Below are 23,525 nucleotides of genomic sequence, written 5' to 3' on the forward strand. Positions count from 1 at the left end.
ACAGAGTCGCTTTAAATAACATCGGGTCACTCTCCATCTTGCTTGTCTGTGTCGGAGGGTGTGCTCCACATCTCTTTGAAGTCTAAGGGCGCACCAGTCATTCTCTGGAAGATGTCTTTAATGTCATCGCAGGTCGTCTCAAAGTGAGTGGTGGCATCATAGGATCGAGAGATAAAAATCTGTGGAAATACCATAGAAGTTAGAAAATTCTCTCGGTATAGGGACCTATCACCTGAATTCCATCACCATAGAATTACAATTCCCTGCACTCCTTTAAACGGCATTCTAATTGCACCAGAAAACTTTGGACATGTTGCAGGCCTACCACTGTAAATTCCTCTCTTGGTTCGGCTGCATGAATGTGCTTAAGATGGATATTCTTCCTCGCTTCTTATATATCTTTCAGACTGTTCCAATAACTGTCCCTACCAATTACTTTAGACAATTGCAACGCGCATTCTCCCAATTTGTGTTGGGTAGTGGTAGAGTTAGGATCCGTGCCCAAATTCTCACTCAACCTAAAACCAAGGGGGGAACCGGCTTACCTGACCTACGGCTATACCATGAGGCAGCAGTCCTCTCGAGAATTGTGGACTGAAAGCGGGGGACGGAGGCTAAGCAGTGGGTTGATGTGGAGTCACAAACTGCGTCCATTGACCTAAGTGGGGCCCCATGGGTCGCTAAAAATGATAGAGATACCTGGCCCTCTTGGGCTTATCTGACTAAGCATACGTTATGCATCTGGGACGGGTGGGTGGCTCGACACCAGTTGTCATTCAGCCCGGGTCCTATGATCCCATTATTCTCCAATCCATCCTTTACACCCGGTCTTACTAGCCAAACATTTTTGCTGTGGACAAGGTTGGATGCCCCTAGACTTCATCACCTGGGAGTGACCTCCGCTGTACCCTCATTGCCCGACCTACAGGCACAATGTCCTGACAGAGTATTGTCATGGTTTGAATATAACCAATTTTGCTACTTTGTACATGCATCCCGGATGGGATCTGCTTTGAGCTCTTACATGACGTACTTTGACCACTGGATCTTGTCTGACGAGGGGAATACAGGGACACTGTCCCGGATGTATTCATTGCTCTTGTCCATCTGTAATTCCACAAGAGCGCCCTTCTTTGCTGCTTGGGAAAGGGATCTCAATGTCACTTTCTCAACAGACGATATTTTCAAAATATGTACATCCTCCCATGGCCTGTCTCTGGACTCCCACTCGAAAGAGAAGAGCTATAAAATCCTGTCCAGGTGCTACAGGTGCCCCACGCTCCTACACCGTATCTACCCGGAGGTGTCCGGTAGATGCTGGCGCTGTAACGCGGAGGAGGGCTCCACATATCTGGTGGGTCTGGTGAGTCCATTCTGGGAAGGGGTCCTGAAGGTTTACAAGGCTTATTCGGGTAACACACTGGCGAACACGCCACAGGTTGCGTTGCTATCCTTGCTACCTGGTACACTTGCAGGCCAGAAGAAAGGAATGCTAAGACATCTACTAGCGGCGGCCCGCACATTGATTCTAAGACACTGGAAGACCACTCATACCCCCTCATTATCCCAATGGTACAGTGAGCTTAAAAATATCCAAAGGGCCAAGGAACTAGTGGCTGAGGCACAGGACCGCTCCGGAAAATATTCACAGGTATGGAAGCCCTGGATTCTGTTTGTGGACTCGCCCAACTTTATGAACTTGATCCGTTGAACCCACCTCTTCTCTCACATATGGGACATATTGATGACATTCCCACATGGTCTTGGCAACCCTTTTTCATCATACCCCCCCTCCCCCCCCCCCTTTTTTTCCTTCTCCCTTTCCCTAGTTCCCTTCTCTACATTCTGTACAGTTTCCTTGTGTTTCTTGTCTCTCCGTTGGTGTGTTGTATGTCTTGTTTGTCCTACTTATCTATAATAGGGTCCGGGCCCTTGTTCATCGGCGGCTGCCAGAACCTTGCGATGTGTCCTGCATGTTAATGTTCCTTGAATCTTCTCCTCAGTTTAGGTAGCATGCCAAACTCTTTTTTTCAGAGGTACCTGAGCCTGGTCATCCCACTTACATCAGGTTGATTGTTACTTGTTTCTTTTTCTTTTATGTTATTATGCATTATCGCAATAACCACCTGTTCATTTCTTGACTTGTATTGCATATGCTACGTAGACTATGTTTATGTGCCGAAAACTTTTGAAAAACTTTAATAAACATAAAATGGTATTCTAATTAAAAATTTTAAGATAAAAATTTTGAAGATAAAATAGTATTCTTGTTTTTAGGTTTTTTTTTTACCATTTTATATAATAGGGAAAATATGTTTTTTTTTTAATGTTTAATATTTTTTTCAATATTTGTGCCTTTTGCTTTACTTATACTTTTAGTGACTTAATCACTTGTTTCATACAGTGTAACGCTATGTTCACACAATATATTTTTTGTATTAATCACGGCCTTTGTTGCAAATTGGAACAACGTCCGTGATTAATACAAAAAATACATTGCATTGATACCATTGATATTAATTTAAACTAATGGGATCCCGGCTGTAGTGTATACACATAGTTTACACTCCGGACAGAATCGCTTGCGGCCGGAGTAAAAACTGACATGTCAGTTTTGTGTGGCCGCTATTCATTGAATAGCGTCCAAACAAGCCTGGCAGGTCACACAATGGAGCGTGTGGCTTGTGTTCAATGTTGAATTGGAATGCAGGTGCACACTACGGCCGGGTTCACACTACGTAAGACACTGGCCGTTCTGTGACGGTGTCAGTTTATCCCTGCCGGTACTGATAAACTTCAATTCTATTGAATTGAGATGAGGGCGTATCCATGTGCGCCAACATCCCAATTCACCATTGAACACAATGGAGAGTGCAGCCAGAGCTGCACTCTCCATTATGTAACCTGTCAGGCTTGTGCTGCCGCTATCCTGGCCGGAGTGCATACTATGTGTAGGCAGTGGGCACCAGCTTTTCCATAGTCACCTAAATGCCACAGTTGCTATTAACAGTGGTGTATAGGGGGTGACTAGGATGGGAATTATCACTGATCCTGGCCTTTACTGTAATACACAGCCAGTACTCACAGTGTATGGAGCAGGCTCAGCCCTCTTAGGGCTACATTGCAATTTGTGGTCACGTTAACTCCACCAATAATGCTAGTGAATGTGGTCGCACTGGGACCCACAAGTGGCCCAAGGGACCCAGCAGATAAAATTTTATTCAGATCTCTGGGACTTTCAACGTACAATATTTGTAGGTCTGATCCCAGAGACCCCCAAGATTGTTAGAACAAGGGTACAGTCTTGTGCCAGGATAACACTATCAATGGTAGCTATCTTATTCCTGACAGCCCCTTCAAAAGAAAGGTTTGTTATCTCACCTGGTTTTTTGTTCCATCGTGTTTTGGGACGTACTGGTCACTAATGGATACAAACCTGTGAAAATAAAATACAGGAGTTTTAAATGCTAAGGAAATGTCCATTAATAGCAATTTCTCAACATATTGCCATGAATGGGTCTCTAAGCAGGGAAACAAATACCGGGCAGGATCAATGGGGGGAATGAACTTGCCTGTGGCCTCACACAGGCGCCATATGACTGTCCACTGGGTCAGGAAGCTTACCCATACACATAGCAGTGTGGGTTCTGTGTAGAGATGAGCGAATCTCCAGCATGCTTGAGCCTGTGGCATTTGATTACTGATGGCTGCAGAAGATGGTTGCAGTCCTTAGGCTGCCTGGAAAACATGGATACAGCCTGGGCCGTATTTGCCACTAGGCACCCATGGTCCGGTGCCTAGGGCGGCGCCCTTCGGGGGGCGGCACCCGCAGGAAACAAAAAAATTTTTTATAAAAAAAAAAAAAAAAATCTCCCCTGCCGCCGTAGGCACCGGACCACGGGTGCCTAGTCCGCCGCCCGGGGGGGGGGGAGGGGGGATGTTGCTGTGCAGCTTCCAGTGAGCTTCCGGCGGGCACACACTGCCTCTATCACAGGCCGGAAGCTCACAGCTGCAGCCCTGCGGTCCTTCTCTCCCGGTCGGCAGCGACGCACGTGACGTCATCGCGCCGAACAGGAGAGAAGTTCGTACACCGCGGGGCTGCAGCTGTGAGCTTCCGGCCTGTGATAGAGGCAGTGTGTGCCCGCCGGAAGCTCACTGGACCCGGCCCCGGCCTACCTCACCTGCCTCTGCTCCCCGGCCGCTCCCTCTTCCCCAGCCTTTCTCCCAGCATCCCCACAGCCTCTCCCCCAGCACCCCCCCAGCCTCTCCCCCAGCACCCCCCCAGCCTCTCACCAGCACCCCCCCCCCAGCCTTTCACCAGCACCCCCCCCAGCCTCTCACCAGCACCCCCCCCAGCACCCCCCAGCCTCTCCTCTAGCACCCCCCAGCCTGCCTCTCCCTCTGCACCCCCCAGCCTCTCCACCAGCACCCCCCAGCCTCTCCCCCAGCACCCCCCCAGCCTCTGCACCCCCAGTCTCTCCCCCAGCACCCCCCCAGTCTCTCCTCCTACACCCCCCAGCCTCTCCTCCTGCACCCTCAGCACCCCCCAGCGTCTCCCCTAGCAACCCCCAGCACCCCCACAGCCTCTCCCCCAGCACCCCCCCGCCCTTCCTCCAGCACCCCCCAGCCTGTCCTTCTGCACCCCCTAGCTTCTCCTCCTGCAACCCCCAGCCTCTCCCTCTGCACCCCCATCTCCTCTCCCTGCCCCCCCAGCTTCTCCCCCTGCCCCCATCTGCTCCTCCGCCTGTTCCACTGCTGCTCCCCCTGCTACCCCAGCTTCTCCCTTGCCCCCCAGCTGCTCTCCCTTCCCCCCAGCTTCTTGCCCTGCCTATCACCCCATCTTCTCCTGCCCCCTTCTCCTCCGCCTGTCCCCACTTCTGCTCCCCCTGCCACCCCAGCTACTCCCCCTGCCCCCCATCTTCTCCCCCTGCCACCCCAGCTGCCCCATCTTCTCCCAGCCACCCTAGCTTCTCCCTCTGCCTCCCTAGACTCTCCCCCTGCCACCCCTAGCTGCTCCCCCTCACCGTCACCCCAGCTGCCCGCCTGCAGACGAGTTTTGGTCGGAGAAGTCTTCATGATGCTGCGCCAGATGGAGAAGAAAGCAAAAAAGTGAGCGACGCCAATCGGAGAAGACGTCACCTGTGAGTCATTAGTAACTGCACTGTAATCACTTCTATCGTGTGCAGAGCCTGTGTACCATTGGGTCAGTGTATTGTTTGCGGTAGTGTACTGACACAGCCCTGCAGTCACTACAGTACACTAGCGCAAACTTTTAAGCTAGGACCCAACTACAACAGCTGCAGGCACTACAACTCCCAGCATATGCTGAGGGCTGCAGACTGTCAGTACATGCTGGGAGTTGTAGTGCCTGCAGCTGTTGTAGTTGGATCCTAGGTGAATTATACACTGGATGCTTTGTGGGAGATCAGAATACATAGATCTGTGGGGGCTCAGTGCAGGGAAGTGACCCCAGAACATCACTAATAGGGGATAGAACAAAAACTGATGTTCTGGGGTCACTTCCCTGCACTGAGCCCCCACAGATATATGTATTCTTATATGCCACAAAGCATCCAGTGTATAGGACCCAACTACAACTGCTGCAGACACTACAACTCCCAGCATGTACTGACAGTCTGCAGCCCTCAGAATATGCTGGGAGTTGTAGTACAGTGTAGACAGATGTATTACTGGACCTTCAGGGCTGATGGTTGTCACCCACAGATTGCAGCCACCAGAAGACTCTGCACACAGTGATTTATTACAGGGTTGTCTTCTCAGAGACTAAAACTCCCAGCATACCCTGAGAGCTGTATAAATAGAGGGGGTTCTGAGAGTTTTAGTTCGACTGAAAAAGGGATATGTCACAGATACAGATGAATCCAGGAAAGGACGGGGTCAGCGTGTCGTGTCTCACTGGTTCTATATTGATGGGCCCCAAGGATTATTTCCTCTGGTGGGCCCCAGGTACCCCAGTCCCAAACTGGACAGAAGCGGTCCACAAACTAAGACGTCCCCAGCCTCCTTCCTTCCTCCATCACGTCTGTTTGATGAGAATAGCGGGCATCAAGCATAGCGGCAAAGGGTATATATCATGCATGTAACCAGCCAGTGCCGGGGGGGGGGGGGGGGGGGGGGGGGCGCCTCGGCGTGCAAAGTGCCTAGGGCAGCATGAACTCTAAATACAGGCCTGGATACAGCCATTGGCTGCACTAAAGATCCAGTCAGCCGGCGAGTGTTTGCTGGCTTGTCAGCTGATCACTTTCCATTTTACACGGGCCCAGTCGGGTAATTGAGCGTTCCAAGGAACGCTCATTTGTGATAATTATGCTGTGTAAAAGGACCTTACACTGTGCAAAAACTGAAGATAATTTAGACCATTGTGTTCTATTGACATTCATCCAGTAAGAGATAGATGAGATACTGTATGTTCTGTGGAATATGTCTCGGTCGTGTCACACCCCTTCTTCTTATGAAAGCTAGTGGCGGAATAATTCTGCTTTCACAGCTCAACCCAAAACAGTGATTCATTACCGCTCTATTTCCTGAATTCCAATAAAGTTCTAGGAAACTGCCAGCTCACATGTTGCAAAAGGTAGAAAAAAAATAATTGTAAGGTTGTATGAGATAAAATAAGATTATTTTTTTTTTTTATGAAAGAGCACCACTTATGTCAATAGGCTGTGCCTGGTATTCTTGTATTCATTGAGTCACAGCTGAGCTGTGATGCTGCTGTAATGCTGCGTTTACACGAAACGATAATTGGCCCGAGTGTACGATTAACGATGTCGGAGTAACGATTTTTTTTTCATAACGATCAGCGTTTAGACGGTACGATATATCGTACGGAAAAAATTTTTGCGATCGCTTAAGCCCATCTCACACATTGGTTAAATCGGCGAACGACTGTTCACACGGAACGATCTGCGATTTTTTTGCGAACGATCAACGACGATTTGAGAACTTGTTCAAAGATCAAAATAAACGATTTCACGCTCGTCGTTTGATCGTTCGCTGCGTTTACACATACAATTATTGTTCAAATTCGATCGTTATCGCTCAAATTCGCACAATAATCGTTACGTGTAAACGCAGCATAAGCAGTCTACACCAGTTTCTGTTTTACACAGTTTAAGAAATCTGGGCCCTTTTTAGTTTAAGGGCCGTTTTACACAGGCCAATTATCGGTAATAAGTGTTGCTAGAAATGCTTATTTAGCCGATAATCGGCCTGTCTTAACCCCTTAAGGACAGAGCCTGACATGGCCTTAAGGACCAGGCCAATTGTCTCTTTTGCATTTTAGTTTTTTCCTCCTCTGCCTTCTAAGACCCATAACACTTTTATTTTTCCACCTACAGGGCCATGTGAGGTCTTGTTTTTTTCAGGAACAGCTGTACTTTGTAATGGCATCTTTCAATCTGCCATAAAATGAATGATGGAAAAAAATCATTTATGAAGTGAATTTGGGTCAAAAAAGGCGATTTTGCTAATTTTGGGGGGTTCCATGTTTACGTAATGCACTTTGCGGTAAAACAGACATTTTTTCTTTATTCTATAGGTCGGTATGAACACAGTGATATGCATTTTTACTAGGGTTTTACTATTTTTATTAGCATTAAAAATAATTTTTTTGCAAATAGGTAAATTTAAAATGGCCCTATTATGACTCTTATAGCGCTTTTATTTTTTCACCTACGGGGTCATATGGGGCATCATTTTTTTTTCACCATGATCTGTATTTTTTATTTTATTTTGCTAGATCAGATGTATTGATCGCTTTTTATTATTTTTTTTATACATAAAATGTAATTTAAAAAAAGCAATCTCTGCGTTCACCGTGCGGGAACAATATTGTTTTATTTTAATAGATCAGACGATTAAGCACGCTACGGTATATTATATGTTAATTAACTTTTATGTGTTTTATGTATAAAATGGGAAGGGGGGGTGATTTTCACTTTTTTACACTTTTAGGCTATGTTCACACTACGTAAATCTCCAGACGTAGCGCGTTCTGTGAATAAGCGGCCTGAGACTTACGTAGTTTGCGTACAATGGAAAGTATACGATGTACGGCTGCACAGTTCACACTACGTACGAACTTACGCCCGGATCGTACGCGGCGCCGTAAAAAATGAACCAGACCATTGTTTGAGGACGAAAATGCCGTAACTTACGCCCGTAGTGTAACATGCGGTCCCGTACGTAGTGGTGATTTCTTCATTTTGCAAGCTTTTTGTGCCGATCCAAAAGGTTCTGTGGGGTGTCTGGAGCTAGGCGAAGATTTCCAAGTAAAAGACCGCTGTCAGATCGCTACGTAGGGCGCTCGGGAAGCGTAAGTAGACTACGGGCGTAAGTTCGCGGTCCGCAGGGCCAGCCTTTGGGGTGTGCGACCTGTGCGGTAGCTGGGGGGGCGCTCTGGCAGACAGTCAGCTGCACACTTAACTGGTCTGGCAGACAGACGTTCTGTCTATCTGCCAGAGCGCCCCCCTAGCTGGCCGCCTGCCCTTCTTGCATAGGGGTTGGTTTGGGGCGCTCCAGAAGATAGAGGGGCTAGGGACCTGGCAAAATAATGTTCCGGGTTGATCCCGGTAAACTCCGCCCCCTGCCGACAAGCCCCGCCCCCGGCACCCACCACGTGTGGGATGCTGACTTTTTACTTGCCACATTGCTGCCTGCTGTGTGCTCCCATCAGTGTGCTGACCTGTGACCTCTGCCCAGCCATGTGCGTCCTCCCTCCTCCTCCTCAGCAATTCGTGCAGCCTCCAGGATCCTGTGCCCCTGCTGTAAGTCTGATGCTTCTCACTCCTCTGTCTCTCTAGCTCTTTATCCTCCCTCCCATCTATCTCTTTCCCTCCTATCTATCTCCTATTATCTATCTATCTATCTATCTATCTCCTATCTATCTATCTATCTAGTAGAAGATAGTCCACGGCACACCAAGTAACGGTGAAGAAAGTTTATTCACAGCAAATTCATGTTACAGCACTCCAGTGAGGCGACGTTTCAGCAGCCTCGCGCTGCCTTTTTCAAGCGTGCGCGAGGCTGCTGAAACGTCGCATCACTGGAGTGCTGTAACATGAATTTGCTGTGAATAAACTTTCTTCACCGACTATCTTCTACTACCTATATCGGTCCCCATCAGGACCACTGGCACCTACCGTGTTTGATTAGCAGTGCCGCTTATCCTGTCTTGTTTCTATCTATATATCTACGGTCTATCTATCTATCTATCTATCTAGCAAAAGAGAAGAAGCAGCACTGCTTTAATGTGGTAATGGTGGTGCCAGCGGATCTCGATCCAGACCAAAGATCGTAGTGAGTATATATGCAGAGAATCCACAGCACTCCAGCGTAGTGAAAAAGCTCAATAAGCTGTGTTTATTCAGTCAATTCATAGTGCACCACTCCAAACGCAACGTTTCAGTGACTCTCTGTCACCATTTTCAAGCGTGAATACATGGTACAAAACTCAGGTATATATATACAAAGCACAACATAGGATTGGTGAAATTGTGATTACTAATTGAAAACATTCATCAGGTAGGTCACATGGGTTGCTCCCTGCTGGAGTTTAACCCTTTGTGAGTAGTGCAGCAGTGCATAAAGTGATATTGTGACATATTCTATAAAAAACTTGAAATATAGAAACAAGTTTCACTGATCACAGTAATTCATAAAAGTTCATTTTTGCATATAGTGTCCATTCACCCCTGGAAGGGTTAATTCACCACTTTGATGTTGTCTGAGTTGTCCTCCAGCGCTGTGATAGCACAAGTAGATGGGCTGTAGTAAGGTTGCTGGATGTCCGCTAGGAGATCACATTACAAGAAATTTGCATAGTTACACAGGCAAGGCTCCTGGGTTTTTCATGTCAGCATATATCACATGGTACACACATACTAACCTTGATTTACTGTCTTTACAGATCCATGATCCACTGGACAGGGTATTCACCACGAAGCACGACCCTGAGATGTCCGTTCTTCTGCTTCATTCCCTATACTTCATCTGGATGTTGTCATACTTTGGGAGGTATTCACACAATGCGTTTTCTTACCATTTGGCCTGGAGAGGCCAGAGGAGGGCGGAGGCTATGTGCAAAGGATCTGAAGATGTTCTCCTCTCACAGGGATGAAAGCCTGCGATCCGGAGCATGTGAACAGGGTCTTTTGATGTCCAATGCTGACATGAAAACCCAGGAGCCTTGCCTGTGTAACTATGCAAATTTCTTGTAATGTGATCTCCTAGCGGACATCCAGCAACCTTACTACAGCCCATCTACTTGTGCTATCACAGCGCTGGAGGACAACTCAGACAACATCAAAGTGGTGAATTAACCCTTCTAGGGGTGAATGGACACTATATGCAAAAATGAACTTTTATGAATTACTGTGATCAGTGAAACTTGTTTCTATATTTCAAGTTTTTTATAGAATATGTCACAATATCACTTTATGCACTGCTGCACTACTCACAAAGGGTTAAACTCCAGCAGGGAGCAACCCATGTGACCTACCTGATGAATGTTTTCAATTAGTAATCACAATTTCACCAATCCTATGTTGTGCTTTGTATATATATATATATACCTGAGTTTTGTACCATGTATTCACGCTTGAAAATGGTGACAGAGAGTCACTGAAACGTTGCGTTTGGAGTGTTGCACTATGAATTGACTGAATAAACACAGCTTATTGAGCTTTTTCACTAGGCTGGAGTGCTGTGGATTCTCTGCATATCTATCTATCTATCTATCTATCTATCTATCTATCTATCTAATCTATCTATCTATCTATCTATCTATCTATCTATCTATCTATCTATCTATCTATCTATCTATCTATCTATCTATCTATCTATCTATCTATCTATCTATCTATCTATCTATCTATCTATCTATCTATCCAGGCCCGGACTGGAAATCTGGCAAGCCGGGCAAATGCCTGCTGGGCTGGCCGGATTACCAGTCCTTGGGCCGCCCGGGGCTGCATAATAAAAAAAATAACACTATTAAAAAAAAAAAAAACTCTGGGGCTCGCTTCCCTCTGTCCGCCCGTCAAAAAAATTACATGCGCGCGCGCGGGCTGCTCGCGTCCTCCAGCTAACGAAATAGCACGCGGAGCGAGAGCGCCCAGAAGCGCCCTCTGTCCCCGCCCCAATAGCAGGACGTATACGCGCACTCCCTCCCGGCACATGGAGGTCCCCGGAGGAGGCTGCAGATACTGAAGCATCGGGTGATAGTGTTCTTGTGGGTGCTGGAGCTGTACCGCAGCGACACTGTCACCCGATGCTTCAGTATCTGCAGGGACCTCCATGTGCGGCCGGGAGGTGATGTTCAGCACGCTATGGGGGCGGGTCCGCTGCGGGAGTATGTGCGGGTGGGCGGGAGGAGAACGCACGTGCCGGAGTGTGCGCCCGGGCAGAGGGGTCACACCAGGTATGTTCCCTCCTGCCCCAGTCTGCTCCATGCCCCCCCCAATCTGCTTTATGCTTGTCCTCCCCTAGTGTGCCCCATGCTCTCCCCCTCCCAGTGTGCCCCATGCTCTCCCCCTCCCAGTGTGCCCCATGCTCTCCCCCTCCCAGTATGCCCCATGCTCTCCCCCTCCCAGTGTGCCCCATGCTCTCCCTCTCCCAGTGTGCCCCATGCTCTCCCCCCCCCAGTGTGCCCCATGCTCTCCCCCTCCCAGTGTGCCCCATGCTCTCCCCCTCCCAGTGTGCCCCATGCTCTCCCCCTCCCAGTGTACCCCATGCTTTCCCCCCCAGTGTGCCCCATGCTCTCCCCCTCCCAGTGTGCCCCATGCTCTCCCCCTCCCAGTGTGCCCCACGCTCTCCCCCTCCCAGTGTGCCCCATGCTCTCCCCCCCCCAGTGTGCCCCATGCTCTCCCCCTCCCAGTGTGCCCCATGCTCTCCCCCTCCCAGTGTGCCCCATGCTCTCCCCCTCCCAGTGTGCCCCATGCTCCCCCCCCCCCCAGTGTGCCCCATGCCCCCCCCCCCAGTGTGCCCCATGCTCTTCCCCCAGACACCAAGGTTTCATGGGGCCCCATGCTCCTAGCTATGTCCCTGACCCTCATCTGCTCCTGTACTACTACTGCTACTACTACTACACCCCTCATCTTTACCTGTACTACTACTGCCCCCCACATCTGTTCATGTACTACTACACCCCTCATCTTTACCTGTACTACTACTGCACCCCTCCTCTGTTCCTGTACTATTACTACACCCCTCATCTTTACCTGTACTACTACTGCACCCCTCATCTGTTCCTGTACTACTACTACACCCCTCATCTTTACCTGTACTACTACTGCACCCCTCATCTGTTCCTGTACTACTACTACACCCCTCATCTTTACCTGTACTACTACTGCACCTCTCATCTGTTCCTGTACTACTACTACACCCCTCATCTTTACCTGTACTACTACTGCACCCCTCATCTGTTCCTGTACTACTACTACACCCCTCATCTTTACCTGTACTACTACTGCACCCCTCATCTGTTCCTGTACTACTACTACACCCCTCATCTTTACCTGTACTACTACTGCACCCCTCATCTGTTCCTGTACTACTACTACACCCCTCATCTTTACCTGTACTACTACTGCACCCCTCATCTGTTCCTGTACTACTACTACACCCCTCATCTTTACCTGTACTACTACTGCACCCCTCATCTGTTCCTGTACTACTACTACACCCTCATCTTTACCTGTACTACTACTGCACCCCTCATCTGTTCCTGTACTACTACTACACCCCTCATCTATACCTCCACTACCACACCCCTCATCTATACCTCTACTACCACACCCCTTATCCACTCTGCCTCCACTACTACACCCTACCTAGATGGAGGCACAAAGAAGATCTCTTATACTATATGGGGGCACAGAGTGGCACATATTTGGGAAAACTACTTTTATGGGGCACAGAGGGGGCTTGTATACTACATGGGGGCACAGGGTGAGCTTTGTTACACTGGGAATCAATACAGTTGTCTCAAACGTCATTAAAATAGTATCTGACGCTGCAGTAAGATCCCCATTGCATTGCCTCAACACAAAAGAAGGCGAACCGTTAGTGTGTGTGTGGATTCGTAGGCCGAATCCTCCCACAGGCGCAATGACATCATATCACTGCGCAGACGGCAGGGAGCAGATGGCCTGGCAGGTGATGAGCGCGGCCCCAGGGGCTGTTGGCGGGCGGCACTATCGGCGGACACACACGCTTTGCCTCCTTTTGTGTTGAGGCAATGCAGGGCGACTTTTACTAATGCAGGGTAATGCAGAGTGTCCCACTATCCTGTGCTACTGTCCCCATATACTGTGCCCCTCTGGTCATATACTGTGTGGGTCATATACAGTATATGTGGGCTGGTGGGGTTTGTGTGCTAGGGCTGCTTTTCAGCCCCAGTCCAGCCCTGCTCCTATCTATCTATCTATCTATCTATCTATCTATCTATCTCCTATATATCAGCTGAAACAGTGCATAACTACTGCCCCCTGCACGGTAAACAGTGTAATCGCCAAATAGGCCAAGTCCAAATTTGCGTTTTTTTGTGGAGTCACATCTCAGAGAAAAATTCAAAAAGTGATGAAAAGGTCACATATATAACAGTTGGGGGGGTTGGTAGATGATTGATAGATAGATAGATAGATAGATAGATAGATAGATAGATAGATGGTACTGCTATCGGGGGTCGGGTGGAGCTTGTTGTAGTAGGATTTAGTATATTGTATCTAAATACTACAGCCTCCCGTCCCGTTTGTGGTTTTATTGTGGGGGTTGTCTGCAGGGATGGGAGGCTGTAAGATTTAGTCTATGTCACCATAAGGGGGTATCAACAGAGGCAGGGGGGGGGGGGGCGCCAAAAGAAAGTTTTGCACAGGGCACCATCTACCCTAAGGCCGGCCCTGGCGGTCCAGACGTAGCCGGACGCAACTTGCGTAGATTCCCGGCCGGAGTTTAACACGTATATGTCCGGCCGCGAAAATCTGAGATATATCGGACATATACGTAGTGTGAATGATAAAGGGATAATTCTGGTTCTGGTATGTCCCTTTGGTCCGCTCCTAGTCTGAGAGCTCAGTGAATGCCTGCTATCAGTATATACTATATACCTGTACCAGGTATATAGTATATGTGGTCACAGCTCCTGTAACAGTGAACATAGCCTTATAGTCTCCTTAGGGGACTTTTACATACATTCATTAGATTAAATAATACTGATCACTGCTATGCCATAGCATAGCACTGGGATCAGTGTTATCTGTGATCGTCAAATAGAGCCTGCCTGTGGCCTTTGGCAGACTCTATCAGAAGATTAAAGACCTGACTACATGGAGGAAGGTAAGAGACCTCCAGCAGTCAGGCCATGCTTACACTTACACTTAAACGCCGTTTAAACGCCGTTTAAGGGGTTAATGGCGGGCGGCCGGCGCGATCGCGGCAGCCCGCCATTGAGGGTGAGGGCCAGGCTGCTAATAGCAGCCGTTCCTCACCCGTTATGGGGCAAGCTCAGCTCCTGAGCCCGCTCCATAGGCCGGTACCCCGGCGGAGTGTACATTTACGCCCGTTTGCGCCAAGGCCCAGGCTGCGGGGGCGCTAATGTAGGCCCATGTCGTTAAAGGGTTAAAGTGCCAGCCGAGGAGTGGGAAAACACCCTCTTGTTGGCTGATCAAGTAATTTGAGCAGCCCTAAAAATCATGGTTTACTGGCCAAATTTCCGCATGAATGACACGGACCCTAAGAAAGATTTCAACCTAAGAAAAAGAAAATGCAGAAAATGGAAACATTCTTCTTTGTTTTCAGTGGCCTAAAGTGTATTCAAAAGCAATGCTTCTCACAGCAGGCCTGGCCTTGGTTTTTCCCTTGTCATTACATTGACTTATAGGGCCACTTAATATGGTGGGTTTGGTGCTTTCCCTACAGGAGCTGCCCCTTGGCTGGGTCCTCCCCGCAGGAATATCTGGCAAGTCCTGTGTTTCTAGACTCTTAAATGAGGCTCCACGGGCTCTTTTTTTGCATATTCATGTTTTCTAGGGAGCAATGCACCTAGGACTTCACTGCATTGAGCGCTTTAACCGGCAGCCGGGAGTGTTATCGTTTGGCTGGTCTCCCTGAGATCAGTGATCTGTTTCTCTCACAGCAGGTTTGTTACAGTCCGCTGCAAGCTAAACAGTATTGGGGAGTTAAAAAGGCTGTGTCACATATGGTCGTTTTTTTTTTTGCCACTGCAGCTATTGAGCTAAAGCCAGCGGAGGACCCAGCAGGAATCAGTATCCTGCTCAGCCAATCAGTGCTGCCGTGCACTGATTGGCTGAGCGGGACAGGAGCTGGGAGCCTGACATGCAGCCGCGTCGCCGAGCCGAGGTAATGAATGCTCAAGGCAGCGGGCTGCGGGGCTTTGATGAACATACTCCCAGGGGGATGTCAATCCTGCTGCGAGTATGTGTTCTATAGGGATGAATGGGACTGGATCCACAGCGGATCCGGTAGGTGTGAAGGCACCTTAAGTTTGCATTCCGTTTGATTCCTCCAGGAGGGGCCGCGGGACACTGTGGGAGGGGCTGCCAAGATGATGCGTAGAACGTCCAGGTGGCCCATTGAAGAGACCGTTGCTATCGTTATGATTCAACATGCTAAAAGACGACGATCAGCTGACACTGTGCAAATCGGCTGATTATTGCCTTTCAACATGACCTATTACACCAAACGATTATCAGTCGGAACAAGCGGTAATCGGACAAATACAGACAATAATTGTTTGGTTTAATAGGGCCCTAAGGCAGGTGTCTCACATGTCGGTCTTAAAGTGACTCTGTACCCACAATTTGACCCCCCCCAAAACCGCTTGTACCTTCAGATAGCTGCTTTTAATCCAAGATCTGTCCTGGGGTACATTCGGCAGTGATTCAGTCCTAAAAAACAACTTTTAAACTTGCAGCCCCGTGACCAATGGCCGGGGCTTAGAATGTATATGCATTAGGCTGGCACACGCGCTCTGTCCCTACTCCCCGCTCTCCTCATCATTAGGAATGCTCCAGGCAGATTGTCTCCTATTCGTCAGCTGTGTGAATACTGAACATGGGCTGAATCGTTAAGGCACCTGGGCAGTGTTCAGACAGGAGGAAATGTTTCAGTAACATTCCTAATGATGAAGAGGGTGGGGAGGAGGGACGGAGGGGTGGTGCAAAGTTAGGGCACAGATACTCCCCTTGGGCAAGGGGCTGCAAGTTTAAAAGTTGTTTTTTAGGACAATTACTGCATCACCTGCCGAACAGACCCCAGGACAGATTTTGGATAAAAAGCAGCTATCCGGAGATACAAGTGGTTTAAGGGAGTTAGATTGTGGGTACAGAGTCGCTTTAACTGATTCCCTGCCAGCACACAAGCATGCTAGATTTACAAACAGACACAGGCCTCTCCATGCACTGCATTCAAAAAATTACTTTCATTTTTTTAACATTTTGATATGTTGCAGCCTGTTCTAATATAAATAAACATAAAATATATGCAAATTTGTTAAGAAGAAGAATAAATAAATGAATTTTATATGGACATATTCAGAGCCTTTTACAATGACACTTGAAATTTAGCTCTGAGGTGTCCCATTTCTCTTTATCACCTCTGAGGTTAGTTCTCTTTAACTGGGGTCATTTTAGGTAAATTCAGAAGATTGAACATGATAAAGAAAGACAAATCAAATCCCTATCTATATAATGTCTCACAGATAACAATGCAGATCAGAGTAAAAAAAACAAGCCCTCTATGACGGAGTGGCTGACGGAGCTTAACGTGATCTGTAGATATGAAGAGCTTATTGCGGAGGATCATGATCGAACCACTGCTTATTCTAAGGTGTGGAGGGCATGGATTTTGTTTAAAGATTCCCCCGATTTTCCACAACTGATTCGTTGAGCTCCCTGGGCCACTTTGCAGTTTGCGACGGGGTTCGGAGGCGTTCTCCGGACTCCTGTGATCTATAACTCCTCGACCTCAGACGGAGAGGTACAGTAGGTGTTTGTACTTCTATTTGCTTTCTTTCTTTCTCCTTTCTTGTCTTTGTGGTGTCCTTTTATGGTGTGTCCACACCTGTGGGTGTGCGATTGTTGTTTTTGTATTGTCAGTGTCACCCCTGTGTTTCCTCCCCTTATGTCTTCTTGTCTGTTCCCACACCCCGACTCGGGTGGTCGCTTTCCTGATGCAAGGCTAGATGGAGGTTGGTGCACATAGCTAGCAACCCAGAGATCTGGGGCTGGTTGTTTGTTTATGTTTTGATACATTATTGGATTGCGGATTATGTTTCAGCTTGTTATGATTACACAGTACTTTGTATTTGTTTCTTTACCCTGTTTTTCCATAAAACTTAAATCAGATTTAACATAAAAAAAACAAGCCCTGAGGAGGAAATCACTGCCTGTAGAGCTCAGAGACAGGAATGTTTGGCACAGAACTGGAGAAGGGTAAAAAAAATAATAATTTTTGCAGCACAAAAAATTCCAGGAGCACAGAGGTCACACTAAGAGCCCTATTCCACCGGACGATTATCGTTCAGATTATCGTTAAATTGTTCGTATCTAAATGATAATCGTTCGGTTGAAATGCAGTTAACGGCTAACGACCGAACGAGAAATCGTTGATCGCTGTATAAGACCTGGACCTATTTTTATCGTTGCTCGTTCGCAAAACGTTCGCATTGAATAAGACGTCGTTCGCAGTAGATACGAACGCAATAGCGAAGAAAATACGATTATAAGTAAAGATTATCTTTCCATGAAAATGAATGAATGTTTTCAGGTCTTTCGCAATAGCGGTCGTTTGAGATCCTTAAACATTAACAATTTTGCGAACGATAATCGTCCGGTGGAATAGGGCCCTAACCGAAGTAATTGGGGAAGAAGGAACTTGCTGAAAGAGGTGACCAAGAACCCAATGGTCACTCTGGTGGAGCTCCAAGGAACATGTACGCAGATAGGAGAAACTTAGAAGGTCAATCATCACCGCAGCACTTCACCAATCTGGGCTTTATTGTAGAGTGGCCAGAAAGAAGCTTCTCCTGAGTAAAATAAAAGGTCTCCCCTTGCATTGTTTGTGCAGAAAATTGCTTCTAGCCGGGTCTGCACGAGGTTACCCCTCCATGACTCCAGACTGATACATTCTATCTACACTAATACAATACAGCAAAAGGGAGGAAAAATATCTGATCTGCTGAAGTAAAATCCTATATGATCCCAATGGATACACAATCCATACTCCCTCCCCCATTCATTGGTTCAACTTACTTTTGATCGACAGGCTCCAGTAGTTCCAGGGCTGGCTGAATTTCACTCTCCGGATCCTCGCTCTCTACCGTTGTGCTAATAATAGCAACGTACTTCCCGTCTGATGCCACACAGTGCGAACAGGAGACCATGCACACGTAAATGTCTGGGCAGGGAAAATACATGACAGATCACCGTTGTAATAATCACTTTTATTAATAAGACATATCTGCACCAAACAAGGCACAGACTGATCAGCTGTATACCACCTGGATTGCCACCCAGCTTTCCTAGATTTCTGAATTGCAAATCTGCCTAGTTATGTAACAAAATGAATGTACTATTAGGCCATGTTCAGACTTTGTAACAGACCAGCCGTTCCGTGACTGCAGTACCGTCCGGATGATCTTTAGCTATGTGGGTGCATACTTGCGCGCCTGTATCAGAACTCTCCTCTGCACACTATGGAGTGTGTGGCTGGAGCCGCCCGCTCCATAGTGTGCACTGACAGGGTTTTCTGCGGCCGATATGCAATGAATAGCGGCCGCAGAAAACTTACATGTCAGTTTTCTATGGCGCCACAAAGGATTCCAGCTGGAGTGTATACCATGGGGGTGATTTATCAAATATGGTGTAAAGTGAAAAAAAAGGCTCAATTGCCCCCTAGCAACCAATCAGATTCCACCTTTCATTCCTCACAAATTCTTTGGGAAATAAAAGGTGGAATCTGATTGGTTGCTAGGGGCAACTGAGCCTGTTTCACTTTACACCATGTTTGATAAATCTCCCCCCATGTGTATACACTCCTGCCGGGATTCCATAGACGGCAATGAAACGTATATTTTCGTATTAATCACAGCCCTTGTTGCAACTGCAACAACGGTCATAGTTTTACAAAAATATATATAGTGTGAACATAGTCTAACTTATGATATTATCTTATCTTATATCTTATATGTTCATTTATGTTCCCACTACATAAAAATTATAGCCGTCTTTCCGGACAGTTGTCATTTTGGCTCCAAAGGACGTCCATCTATTAGTAATGACATCCACAAATAATGTTTATGATCATTTGCGGTCATCATTACTGATAGACGGACGTCATTAGGGGCTATAATGATGTCATTTTTACATAGTGGGAACGTGGGTGTGTAGACTGTAGACTAACTTTTATTATCGCTCCAATAAAAGTAAAATGAAAAACTCATCAGTTTGCAAATAGTTTTGGTTAAAAATAATACACCATTTGGGTATACAGCTCCTATGCATTTCCATTACAGACAGACTGCGGTGGTGCACCTGTGGAATCGATTCATTCCACAGTTCCTGTACATGAAAATATTACCTGATCACTTTTATGCTTTAACCGTCATTGATTAAATGGGCACAGGGCCAATAACCATGTGATCACCATCCATGATGTAATAGTAAGTCATTGTGCTCATACTATCTAAGGCCCTTGTGCTACTGTTATACCAAGTCGTGATAGGGTTAACTCCGTAAAGTTGCAGCCTCCAAGAACCATTATCTTTCTGTTGTCAGAGCCATACATAGGCTTGGATGAACTTGCACCAAGGTTTAAGCTCATAGGGTGCCATTGTAAGTTCAGGAGAAGGCACAGGGGTGGAGAAGACGGGCCCACCACAGGACACTAATGTCAGAAAGTTATATAGATTTGTATATTATTCTCTTAAAAAAACACAAGCCTAAGACCATACCCCAGTTAGTGCATATTACATTATTGGTGGCGTTGAGATGTTTGTTCACTAACTGGCTGCAACCTAATGTACCAGATATAGATATGGTGATATCACTGAAATTCTTTCTAGGGGTAGATAGGGTTGATACTGAGAGACACAAAGATTCGGGTACTAAACTTTTCTTTAAGAAATGGAGACCATTTATACTTTCGCACTATGACACTGATGGAATCTGTGATATTGTCCGCCCATTTCCAATGACTAAATGGTATTGCACAGAATTGTTTAAGGGTACCCTAGGAGCCCTGCAAATATCGTAGATTACAATCTAGCAGTGCTGATGAGAGGTAATATAGAGGATTAGGGAACTACCATCTCTCCTTATGCTGATTAGTTTGATGGTGTCTTTGCATGTGGAAGTGTTCTTTCGCAGTTTCTGTTTTATTCTTTTTGATTACACCTGTTTTTAATTGCTTGTGAACACATGTACGCATTTAATTTGGTGTATTGGGTTTACCCGATACCATTTCTGTATTTGTTCTGCGGATGTGGTCTTGAAAAAACAATAAAAATGTGTTTAAAAAAAAAACACAAGCCTTCTAGTATTTATTGTCCTGCAGTAAGTTGTGTGTTCTTTACAGTCTGAGACCATGTTCCCACTGCGTAAGTTTTGTAATAATCACAGCCATTGTAACAACGGCCATGATTACTACGGAACTTTCGTGGTGCTGCCTTCTAAGGAATCCCGGCCGGAGTGTATACACATAGGGGGACATTTATCAAACTAATTGCGCCTGTTTTTAGTCTAATATATCTAGTTTGCGCTCAAAATAAATCTAATATGAATTTATGAAGCTTTTTTAGACAAGACAATCCAAATTAGATGCGACTTTTTGAATTAGATTTTTTGTTGTTAATTAGATCAAAAGTGCGCCAGAATTCTTTTTTAGCTAAATTTATTAACTGCGCATTTTTTAAAAAAGTCGCATATATCCTTTAGTGTATCACTTTCTGGCTCCACGTCATCTTCTCTTCCCCTTACAGTTGGGGTTCCCCATGGATCAGTCCTGGGCCCTCTCCTTTTCTCACTTTACACTTTACCCATCGGACAAATCATCAGCAAGTTTGGTTTTCAGTACCATCTCTATGCCGATGATACCCAGCTATATAACTCCTCTCGTGATATCACCCCCGCTCTTCTACAGAACACCAGTAACTGTCTGCCATCTCTAATGTTATGTGCTCCCTATTCCTAAAACTAAACCTTGCTAAGACTGAGCTTCTTGTATTCCCTCCCTCTGTTAACCGCCCCCCACCTGACATCTCCATCTCTGCCTGTGGTGCAATCATAACCCCTACACAACAAGCCCGCTGCCTTGGGGTTATGTTTGACTCGGATCTCTCCTTCACTCCTCATATTAAATCTCTTTCACGTTCTTGTAACCTGCATCTAAAAAAACATCTCTAAAATCCGTCCCTTCCTTACTGTTGAATCTGCTAAAACTCTTATTGTTGCTCTGATCCATTCCTGTCTTGACTACTGCAATTCCTTACTAATCGGCCTTCCTTCCTCTAAACTCACCTCTCTCCAGTCCATTCTCAATACAGCGGCCAGGCTTATCCCCATGTCCAGCCGCTATACTAATGCCTCCTCCCTGTGCCAGTCACTACACTGGCTCCCTATTAAACACAGGATACAATACAAAGTCCTCCTGTTCACCCATAAAGCTCTCCACAGTGCTGCACCTCCCTATATCTCGTCCCTCATCTCTGTCTACCGTCCTACCCGTGCCTCACGCTCCTCTAATGACTTACGACTAACATCCACCTTGATCCGCACCTCTCACTCCCGTCTCCAGGACTTCACCCGTGCTGCACCAGTTCTATGGAGTGCATTACCCAACACTGTCAGACTCACCTCCAATACACAAAGCTTCAAGCGTGCCCTCAAAACACATCTGTTCAAACAGGCTTACCAGGTTCCCTAATTTTGACTGCTACCCTCAACCCCCCCCCCCCCCCACACACACACACACACCTACCTCCGCGCCACACACACACACAGACACATACATACATACATACACACACGCCAAGCATTTAAGCACTTAGACCTGTGCATGCAGGCATTGGCTGGTGACAGGTTCACCCACCCTTACCTGCACTGCCTTATTTATATAGATGGCCGGACCATAAGAACAATGATGCACTTTGCCCCTCTGCCATTCTGTCTCGCACCCCCTCCTGATAGTCTGTAAGCTCATGCATGCGAGCAGGGACCTCACTCCTCTTGTATGGATAATTATATGTATATCTCTTTAATGTCTATTTTTTGTCTATGTATGTACCCCCAGAATTGTAAAGTGCTGCGGAATCTGTTGGCGCTATATAAATAAAAATTATTATTATTATTATTATTATTATTATTGGCGCATCGCTACGTCTGCTCCGAACGAGGTGAATTTATTAGACTAATTAAAAGACCATTATTTTTAAGACACATTTACTATGCTATTAGGCAATTTACATAAATTTGATTAAACACATTAGATTGGAAATTATGCCAAAACATCTTTGACAAAATCGTGTTTTTAGATTTGTTAGTAAATATCCCCCATAGTATATAGACCTTTCTAACCTGATTTTCTGTTGACTTGTGTTTGGGGAATAATAATTTGGCAAGACGTGCATTCATTGGTGTTCCTGATTGGATGGCTGAGGATGCAGATAACTCTTATCACTTTTCCAACTTTCTTCACTTGGTTGGGAACGTAGCTGGGGTCACAGATTAATTGTTTACAGTGTGCGATCTGGAAGATAAAAGACAACATTAACTACTTGCAAGGATGAAAGAAGGGTATAGGGTACATTATAGATAATGTAGTCATCTTTGAAAAGCGGACATATTTCTGGGCTAACCAGTCAACAATTTCTACTTGTTACCCATAAAAAGCTAATAACAGAATAGTAGACAGCAAAGTTAAAACGTCACGGCTATTAAAAAAAAAAAAAACTACTATAAAAACTATAGCACAGTTGGAGGAGGACATTGTCTTCTTGCTGCAGGAACCAGACTCTATCTAGACTTTCAGGAGCCCTAATTGACACTAAGTGGGTAGTATGGTTGGAATACGGGGCTTAATTATAGTCATATCTGATGACCAACAGCTGTGTTAACAATTTAACACGTTACAAAAGGCAGTACAATAGCGAGGCCCACCCCCATACCTGCCAGCACTCCTAAATGGAAACCTGCAAAAAAGTAGGCCATACATCAGACTGCCAAAATATCCAGAATAGAACTGACCCCGCCTAAAATAATGTCTGAAAGCCAAAGATTATTAATTTCCCAACCAGTTTTTTTTTTTATATAACTGTATTTTTATTGAATAAAATTTTTGCAAATTTTTAGAAGAGACACAACAAAGGAATACAAAACATATATGGAATAATATACAAAACAATAGGACAATAGGGTATCAGTAGTAAAAAACATATCAGGCACGGGTACAAGGTAACAGTGGTAACAATTAGCTCTAACATGATCATA

The 23,525-nt window shown here is 46.3% G+C and overlaps 1 protein-coding gene across 5 annotated transcripts in view; it reads right to left on the bottom strand.

Annotated features, from left to right (window-relative positions):
- LOC138788663 (rab GDP dissociation inhibitor beta-like) overlaps nt 1-23,525 on the bottom strand; it is a 41,619-nt gene continuing 18,094 nt past the window's right edge. For 4 of the 5 annotated variants that reach the window (XM_069966756.1, XM_069966755.1, XM_069966754.1 and 1 more), the window contains 4 exons: nt 22,614-22,785; nt 18,294-18,438; nt 3,382-3,436; nt 1-179 (listed from right to left, as the gene is read on the bottom strand). In XM_069966756.1, the coding sequence (XP_069822857.1) occupies nt 27-179; nt 3,382-3,436; nt 18,294-18,438; nt 22,614-22,785 (525 nt within the window). In that variant the 3' untranslated portion in view covers nt 1-26. The remainder of the gene's footprint in view (nt 180-3,381; nt 3,437-18,293; nt 18,439-22,613; nt 22,786-23,525) is intronic. The other variant, XM_069966757.1, reaches the window with a different exon arrangement.

Source organism: Dendropsophus ebraccatus, chromosome 4 (assembly GCF_027789765.1).
Source record: "Dendropsophus ebraccatus isolate aDenEbr1 chromosome 4, aDenEbr1.pat, whole genome shotgun sequence".
Taxonomy (NCBI): Eukaryota; Metazoa; Chordata; class Amphibia; order Anura; family Hylidae; genus Dendropsophus; species Dendropsophus ebraccatus.